The sequence below is a fragment of the Gastrolobium bilobum genome, unplaced genomic scaffold (assembly GCF_033153095.1).
Source record: "Gastrolobium bilobum isolate Gb01-03AN ecotype WA unplaced genomic scaffold, APGP_CSIRO_Gbil_v1 utg881, whole genome shotgun sequence".
Classification (NCBI taxonomy): Eukaryota; Viridiplantae; Streptophyta; class Magnoliopsida; order Fabales; family Fabaceae; genus Gastrolobium; species Gastrolobium bilobum.
This window is the reverse complement of record NW_026898866.1, coordinates 430490-440615: the sequence shown is the minus strand read 5'-3', so window position 1 is coordinate 440615 and position 10126 is coordinate 430490. Positions and strand designations below refer to the sequence as shown.

The window sequence follows — 10126 nt, the reverse complement described above, 5'->3', positions numbered from 1 at the left end:
GCATAAATGATAATCTCATAAATAATTTTTTTTGTTATTATTATTATTTTTAAAATACCTACAATTTCATTTCGTGGGTGTATATATATGCTTGGTATTCCCTGTTAGTGTGCTACATTTTTTCAAATTTATAATTTTGTTGATCGACGAGCAGAATTGATTTTGTCAGTTGGTAGAATCTTGATGCTCCATCTAAAATTTTATTTATTTATTAATCAAATCTTATCATTTTATATAAGTCGTAATAAATTAATATTATCATATTATTATTAAATTAAAAATTAGAATCAAATTGATTATATTAAATGGTGATTAATAATATAACTATATCCTATTTATGTGGTGATAATTTAAATTTTTTATAAATTATAAAATTCTAAATTATCGTTACTAATAATAAAAGTAACATTTTTAAATTTTCGGGATTCCAAAGAATTACGTCTAAATTGGAATTATTAAATTTATGAAAATTTTCAATTTAATAACTAAATTGTCATTACGAACAACAAAACTTAATATTTTTGAATTTGAAAGAATTGCTTATTAGCTCTTAATTATTCTATGACTCTATAAATTTAATGTCAAATCCTAATTTATTTTTTGAATGATATCAATTTTGCGAATTTATTAAAATAAATATTTATATATGAATATTTTTTTGACAAATTAAAAATAAATTAATCATTAAAAATATAATTATTAACAATAAATTTGATATTTTTAAATTTGCATGAATTTTAAAAATCTTGATTATTTTTCTGATAAATTAAAATAATATCAATCTTTAAATTTTTATGGATGTTTTTGAATTTGTATGGATTTCAAAAAATACTAGATATATGAATATTATTTTCTTTTTAATTTTTATTTGACCCAATTAATTTAATGTCGAAATAATATTTTCAATATTTTTTCATCTTATTAATATCATTATTATTTTTGACAAATTATAAAAAATAAAAATCAATCATATAGTAATTATTAATAATAATAAATTTAATATTTTTAAATTTATAGGCAAGGAATATATTGTAACTTGTGCTGTATATACTGTTACTTTGTAGGCAAGGAACTAAAACATGTAATAACAGGTCGAGCACCTAGATGTTAGTGTCCAAAATCAGATTGTGAATTGTTATGGGCGGTCCAATGTATCAACTCAATAAGGCAGGCGAAATCCTGAAGAACCAAGCTATCTTAGAGCACTAAATTCACCACTCTATAGGTATTATTGTCACTCCTTGCAAAATAGATCAGTCTCCTAATAAGATACTAAAATTTCTTACGTTGAAGGACTCCTTCTTTCCTTTTGCCTCCATAAACACCTAATATATCATTTTGGAATCATTTCCTTGACTTTTTTCCTACATGACAGCTGTTGCCAGTATTATAACAACTGCAAAAGGCCCAACCTGAGCAGACTCAGCTAGTTATAACTCCCACCATAACAGTTGACTTGACATATCCTCACACCACATTGAAACTTATATATACTCCCCACAATAGGAAAGACCAAATTTTTATGAGTCATTATCCTGCGAACTTAAAAAATAAAAAGTCACCATAGTTATTGCATGTCACCCTCTCCCTCATTTTATACATAATGTACTAGGATTGCCTTCTGCAGTATTGGTCATCATCTTTGCTGTGCTTGGCACTCCTTATAGTAACCATTGCACCTCCTTAAGGATTATATATTGGGCTTTCTGATAAACCAATGATTCATAAATCATTTACTAAAAAGGAAAAAAAGGACATCAAAAGAAAAAATATATTTGATAAAAAATATATGGAAAGATAGAATAATATTGAAAATATTTTGGTGAAGAGGTTGCTCCTTCATAGAGCTGTCAAAATGCCCAGCCCAGCCCATTTTGACCTAGCCCAAGTGTGTTAGGGCCAAAAAGTCCACAATGATATAGATCAACCGGACCAAAGCCCTATGGGTTAGAATCAGCCCGCGGGCCTTCTAAATTTTTTATGTATTTTTTACTCTACTAAAAAGATCATATTTTTTACAAAAATTCTATGTTGCAAACAACAAAAAATTTCGTAAAAAAAAATATTTTTTCGTTTGAATACTTTTCATTGAAAAACGACGCAATTTTTATCCGATGAAATTTTTTACAAAAATAATTTTTTGTCAAAATTTTCGACCGAATTTAGTTTCCGTCAAAATTTTTGACGAACATAATTTTTAAATATTTTCAATAAAAAAATTCCACCAAAAGTTTTGACGTAAAAAAGAATTCCGTCAAAAATTTTGACGAAATATTTTCCGTCCAAAATTTTCGATGAAAATGTGTCCCAATGAAAATTTCGACGGAAATATTTTTTTCCAAATTTTTTAGGGAAATGTTTTTGTGAAACTTTTGACAAAATTTAGATTCCGTAAAGAATTTTGACAAAATAATTTTTTCGTCAAATTTTTTACAGAAATAATTTCCGTTGATTTTGACGGAAATGTGTTTCGTTGAAAATTTTGATAGAAATATTTTTATCAAAAAATTTGTCGAAAATATTTTTCGATGCAAATGTGTTTCGTAGAAAATTTCGACGAAATTTTTTTCGTCAAAAAATATGGACGAAGATATTTTCATCGAAAACTTTTAACGAAATTTAGATTCTATAAAGAATTTTGACGAATTTTTTTTTCCGTCAAATTTTTTTTCGTCAAAACTTTGTACAAAAAAATTTCAAAGAAAATGTGTTTCATTAAAAATTTAAAGGAAAATATTTTTCGTCAAAATTTTTGACAAATATGTTTTTTTGTCAAATATTTTGACGAAATTTAGATTTCGTAAAGAATTTTGACAAAATTTTTTTTATGTCAACTATTTTTATAAAAATATTTTTTGTCACAAATTTTTACGGAAATATTTTGCGTCAAAAATTTTCACTTGAAATGTGTTTCGTTTAAAATTTTGATGGAAATATTTTCCATACAAAATTTTGGCAAAAATGTTTTTCGACAATATTTTTTACAGAATTGTTTTCCATTGAAATTTTTTGATAGGATTATTTTTCCTTGAAAAATATGATGAAAATATTTTTGTTGAAAGTTTCAACGAAATTTATATTCTATCAAGAATTTTAACTGAATTTTTTTCCAAAAAAATTTATGTCACTTGTTTCGTCTCTTTTTTTGACGTAATGTGATTTTTGTCAAAAATTTCGTTACTATTTTCGACGAAATATTTTTCATCGATAAATTCTGTCAGTATTTGACACTTTTCTAATAATGTCACTTTTAAAAATGATTCATATTTATGTAATTTTCATATTTTAATGCTAAGAATAGATATATCACATTTAAAAATGATTCATATTTATGTAAATTGAGTTGAATATTGTAGCCCGCGGGCCAACCCCAACCTAACCCTATAATGAGAGGACTTTAAGAGGATGGGGTTAAAATGACCTCATTACATAGAAGCCTAAAATTTTATAGAACTTAACATTGAGCTAAATGGGCTGACCCTAAGACTTGAGCCCCTTTTTGACAGCTGTACTCCTCCAAATCCGTGATAAGTTTGACTTTTGTCGTGGTTCAATGGAGCGAGTGTGTAGTACTGCTCTTCCAATTTAAATAATGAGACAGTGTAATTATGAGACACAGGTGAACTATTAATTAGCCCTAATAATTTTCTTGTAATTGTTATTTCTTAGCTACTAAGTTTGGTACTCGTCTGTTCCTTAGTCAAAAAGTTAGTTAATTATTGACTAACTCTCTAAACATATGCGCGCTTTAAGTGCTTAGATTAATTTTTTTTCAGATTAATTTATTTCTTAAGAGAGTTGTTATTTAAAAATAATTATTTTCTAAACTTAATTGTTTGCAAACATGTATTTAACCTAACTAGTACGATAAAATATTATTAATAAAAATATATTGATTTGAAATTAGTTAATGATCTCTTTTTGGATGTTAATTGTTTAAATTTGTGGCATTTAAACTCAGACTAAGAAAATCTCAATTCTACATAGAAAATGCATAACATTACATAGGATTGTTGTCAAAATTTTATCATGACTACCCGTAAAGTAAAAACAAACATAATACAGTAAAGGACAATAGGTGTTAGTGGGGTATCGGTCGGTGAGTTTAGAGTCTAAGATGGGACAAATTTGAAAGATCAAAATTAGAATATGTTCAGGAGCATGAGTCACACCCAGCGGGTGCTACTTCTCATGTCATTGTTTGGAACATTGATTAAAGTGTCATGTTTTGTCAAAAAATTTATCTAAATATGTTTTTTATCAGACTGTCATGTATCATAATTCGTTATCATTGGTAGCGAATTTCGTGGCCAATAATTTTGTGACACGTAACTATATTACATACTAAATTCACTATAATTCGTAGCGAATTATGACACATCAATTTTTTCCTGCAAAAATATGTCACGTGTCATAAAATTATTGACAAACGTAATTCAGTACCAGTCATAACAAAGTAGATAATCCAATAAAAAATACTATTCACGTTACATTTGAATAATTTTTTTTATAAAAAAGTAATATTTTAGACACTTTTCCTCAGTGTTCAGCACATCTGACCACAGTCGAGTGTATCTATATTTATGTCTGATGATGTCTCTCTCACGGACTGTATTAGCAGGCACGTTGTATGAACCGCTTATGTAGGTCAGAAAATAGGTGATAGGTCTTTTTTTATAGTTTTTTTTTTTTTTTTTGCAAATCAATTATAAAATCAGTCATAAATGTTTTAGTAGTTTTGTTTTGTAAATTAAATGTAATCAGTGACAAATAATTTGAACAAATCCATTTAAATTTCATATACTTTTTTACTTTTGAGTGAACCTAATATTCACTATACTTTTACCCTATCAAACGGCAAGTCATGGCCATATTCAGGTTTTCTTATCATAATAATGTTAAAAAGATAAAGTTATATTTATAAATTTTTATAAAAATTATATTATGTATTAAAGATAATATATTTTAGCGCACAATGTATTATCCCAAATAGCGACGGACCTATTTGATTGTAAATATGGGCAAGTAGGGGTAAAACTGGGTCGGGCCGGCCCACAGGGGCCTACGACTCGGCCTATGTCAGGTCAGATCTGACTTAGTATATTTCGTAAAATAGGCCGAGCTTGAGCCTTGAAAAAGCTTGTTTAATAACGAGGCCGTAGGCCCACTTTCAGAAGGCCTGGCCTATAAGCCTACAGGCCGGCCTATATTGTACTATTTATTTTAAATGAAATAAAAAAGTAAGAATGCCTTGAAGAAAAAACAAAAGATATAAATTTAATCAATTGTAATTATTTATAACTTAATTATATTCGATTATATTTTAATAGAAATCTAACTTTATTTCTTATATAGGAGGAACTAACATCTCATCATGTTAAATTATGTATATGAATATATTGAAAGGTTTTTAGGAGAGGTTAAACTTACTACAAGCATCATGATGTGTTTGTTGAATTCATGTAATTATTTTTATTTACATAGTATGGATTTGTTTGTTTGGATATGATTAAATATATGTTATTTAGTTTGAGCATTTTGCTTTTGAAAGTGACTTAAATGTAGATTGTATGAGTTTTGTTGTGATTCATGATTCTGTTTGGACGTTGAAATTATGATTTTTAGTTTATCAACATAATTTGAGTATTTTGTAAAGTTGATTCATGGTTTTGTTTGGAAGTTAAAAATTAACAGGCTAATGGGCTGGGCCAGGCTATTTATTTTTTTTATAAACGGGTCAAGTCGGGCTAACAGTTAGACTCGTAATAGGCTTGGGCCAGGCCAAATTAAAATTTTTTGACGTAGGCTTGGGCTTTTCGGGGCAAAGCTTGGCCCAGCCCAACCCACTTTCACCCCTATGGGCAAGTGTACACATAAATTTGGTCATATATTTTTTTAATAAAAAAGAGATATATTTTTAATTAATTAGGAGTGTCACTTATGGAACAATTTTAGTGACTGTATTGCCAGGAATACAAGCACAGATACTAAGAAAGAAACACATCTTGTTTACTGGTTATGTTTTAGTAGTTTTATATCATTAAGTTGATTACTATTTTTTTATATTAAGTTCAAGTTTTCTTTTCTTTTGTTGTTTGAGGATTATATCCTCATATTATATGAACGAAATTTTTTGTCAAGTTATATGAATTAAAAAAAGTGAGATGATACATTATTCAATGAATTCATCTTGTCATTTTCTTAACATGACAAAAAATTTGGTTCAGGTAACATGAGAGATATAAATTTCTTTTTGTTTATATTCTTTTATTTTTTAATGCATTTAAAACTTTGTTTAAAAAAAAATTCTTAGTCACTGCCTCCAAATCCCTTCCACTAAATATTCGGATTAAATATGCACACATAAATAAAATTTTCTGGGTTCACTACTGATCCCAAATATATAGTATAGTTTATAATTTTTTTTTATAAATATAACTTTTCTCACGTTAAAAAAGTAAAATATTTTCTTTCATTAATTCATTCAAGAATCAAATGATTTACCCACATAATACGCTGAGACGAATATAGGGTATATGCATATTTAAATTACATATTACATATCATCAATACGTGTTTTGTACAAAAATCAATATATGCCTATTATATGTTGCACTTTGTAAAATGCGCATGGCCTCTCAAATCAACTAGAATTAAAGAAAGTTTAACTAGTATCAAATATTAAAATATGGAAGGTTATTTAGTCAAGTTAAAAATATGATTAATTTTTAAATTTTAGCTAGAGCCAAAGGTCCACACACCTATTGTGGCTCTGCCACTGCACATGAGATAATATAATTTTGCACGTGCCAGCTTTTACATACATATCATGACATGCGCTTGCGCATATTGAACGCACATCTCTTATACGCAATTTTTCTGCATTATTTTTACAAATTATTTGGCTTTCAAATCAACGAGGAAAAATATTTTCCTTTTAGAATTAAATCGGTGAAAAAGCTCCACATTCGCTTAGTTTTGAGATGAATCTTCCCGTCAGTCACCCCGGTGGGGCATATATATAATAATTCTAGATTCAAGTGCTATATGACTGTATTCATTAATGTTTATTGTATATAAGATGATATTTTATGAATATTAAGATCATGGAACTTTTCAACAGTAATGATAAGTTTGAAAATTGGTTCTGCTGCAATTACTTTTGGCGAAGCAACATGGCCGTCCAAGCAATCTTATCATAGTCTAATATCTAATTGTGCTGAGGCCTAGAAACCATGTGATAGGTATCTTCATTTCTACTTTCTTGTCCCCATCTACGTGTTTAAAACTAATTATGCAAATCTTGACTCTTAAAAGTTACCATAAAGCTCTTTCTCATCTCATATTCCTTCCCCCAAATCAAATATCCATGGCAAGGGATCGAAGTTCTATATTCAGTTTTCAATATATCTGCTACATCGTTATCATCCTTCCCATATGCTCTGTCATCTTATTTCTCTCTTGGAGTCATTGTTGCAGCCAGTGCTATTCACCATACCAAGTAATAGTACAAAAGCAAAACCAACCAATCAACCTCCTTGCACATCCTTTTGCATGGAACAATCTTATCTTTTCCTCAGACCCACCTTCAAAATTCCTTAAGATTGCACTTTTTGTCAAGAAATGGCCACAGAGATCTCACGCAGGGGGGCTTGAACGCCATGCTCTGACACTCCACCTTGCCCTTGCCAAAAGAGGCCATGATCTTCACATATTCACCACTTCCACAAACTCCTCTTTCTCTAACTATTCAATAAACAACTTACATTTTCACTTCTCCAAACCAACACCTGGTGGTTACCTTGACCAAGCTATAGTTTGGGAGCAATTTCAAGCACAAAACTCAACTAATAAACCATTTGACATTGTTCACACTGAAAGTGTTGGTCTTAGGTACACTCGATCTCGATATGTTACTAATTTAGCTGTCACTTGGCATGGGATTGCATACGAGACCATTCACTCTGACATCATTCAAGAACTTTTAAGAAGCCCCCAGGAACAGCAGAATAATGCATTGACTGAAAGAGCTAGGAAGGTTGTTGAAGAGATTAAGTTCTTTCCAAATTATGCCCATCATGTTGCCACTAGTGATCATGCTGGAGAAATCCTAAAGAGGGTCTACATGATTCCAGAAGAAAGGGTTCATATTATTCTCAATGGTGTGGATCAACAGGTTTTCAAGCCAGATATTTCTAAGGGGAAGGGATTTAGGAAGAGGCACAACATTCCGGATTCTAAATCATTAGTGATAGGACTAGCAGGGAGGTTGGTTAAGGACAAGGGACATCCATTGATGTTTGAAGCTTTGAAGCAGATAATTGCAGAAAATAGCACATTCCAAGAAAGTAGCATGGTTCTGGTAGCTGGAGATGGTCCTTGGGCTGCAAGATATAGAGATCTTGGGACAAATATATTGGTTTTGGGGCCCCTGGAACAAGCTGAACTTGCCTCTTTTTATAATGCTATTGATATTTTTGTGAACCCCACTTTACGAGCACAAGGTTTGGATCACACTCTGCTAGAAGCTATGCTGAGTGGCAAGCCAGTAATGGCTACTAGGCTTGCAAGCATTGTAGGATCTGTAATTGCTGGCTCTGAAATGGGTTATACATTTTCACCAACAGTGACTGCTCTAAAGGAGGCCTTATATGAATTATGGATTGGTGGCAAGGGCGTTCTAGACAAGAAAGGTCAAGTTGCTCGGCAAAGAGGTTTGCAATTGTTCACTGCCACTAAGATGGTGGCTGCTTATGAGCGACTTTTTCTTTGCGTATCAAGTGCAAATCATGAGGACCATTTCTGTGAATACCAACCATCGGGTAATTAAACGAGTATCAAAATTTGTATATATATAAAAAAGAAAAAGAATTGAGTATCAAAATCAAAATGAGGGGGAAAAAACAAGTGAAAAGTTCATATACATCCTATGTGGTTTACTCTTTTGTTACTTACACTCTTATGTTTTTTCTTATCAATTATCTCTGTGATTTTTTTCAATCCAATTAAATTAATTTGTCCTTTTTACCCTTACCTTCTTATAAAAATACACCTGCCATGTGTAATTTTTATGGGTAGTCAAAGCTTTTCCATAAGTAATCTTCTTGGTTTATTTCTCCATCGTTTCTTAACACAAGATTCCCGTTGTCTGACGGCATTGCCACTGGATTCTGTACTTGCTTTGGAGATGTTGTGTACCAAACAACAGAGCCATTTTGGGGTGTAATATGATCATTTCCCAGTAATATTCACAAATACCCTATACCAAACACATCCTTAAGGTAGCATTTGAGCCATTGACGGGGTTGACCCAGTTTGCAACCCAAACAACTCTCTCAATTGGGATATTCTTGTACCAAATACCCAAATAGCTTTTGTTAGACTTTGTGAAGAAACCAAGTTCAAATGTTCCACCTTGTGACACTGAGGTGTTTCCACCGTTGATGGACTGTGACAAAAGAATAGAATCAGCTGCTATTGAAACTTTTGAGAGATGGAACAAGTACATAGGCAAATATAGTCATGAACGTAAGAATGTCCATTGAATTCTGGATTTTGTTATATTTTGTTATTTAGATACAAAAATACATACATGAGTACAACTAAAGGGAGCAGTGATTCATTTGCCACTTTTTAATTTTTTTTTTACTAAATTGACATGCAAATAATAAAATTTTCTAAAATATTATGTGTACAAGTTTGATATAACAGATAACGAACTTCATTTGCTGATATAGTACGTTTTTGGTGGCTAACTAATTCGTTATTAATAATAGCGAATTAGGTTATCAAAATAGCATTATGCTCAACATATTTAATACACGTGGCAGCTACCCATAAATTTGCCATGGCACATAGCAAACTAGGCACAAATATCAGAAAAGAAAATAGCCATGTGTGCCTTAGACAAATTCGACAAATTCGCTACCCCTGTAGCAAATTAGGTGCAGCTTGCTTTTGCGTATTTCTCCGTCATTGTTCAATATATATACACTGGAAGAGAATTTTTTTTCTACACACTCAATCAAAATGAGACCCACCACGAAAGACAAGAAAAAATAAATAAAAAAGATGACAACGCATATGTGATGGGTTTGTAGGAAAAAAATTTCCTCTTCCGCAACAT

At 30.5% G+C, this 10126-nt stretch overlaps 1 protein-coding gene across 1 annotated transcript; it reads left to right on the top strand.

Annotated features, from left to right (window-relative positions):
* The first annotated feature begins 7369 nt into the window (after positions 1–7369).
* On the top strand, positions 7370–8830 carry LOC133284817 (uncharacterized). The gene has a single exon (XM_061481921.1). It carries the CDS (start codon positions 7370–7372, stop codon positions 8828–8830), a length of 1461 nt encoding a protein of 486 aa, XP_061337905.1.
* Positions 8831–10126: the final 1296 nt, after the last annotated feature.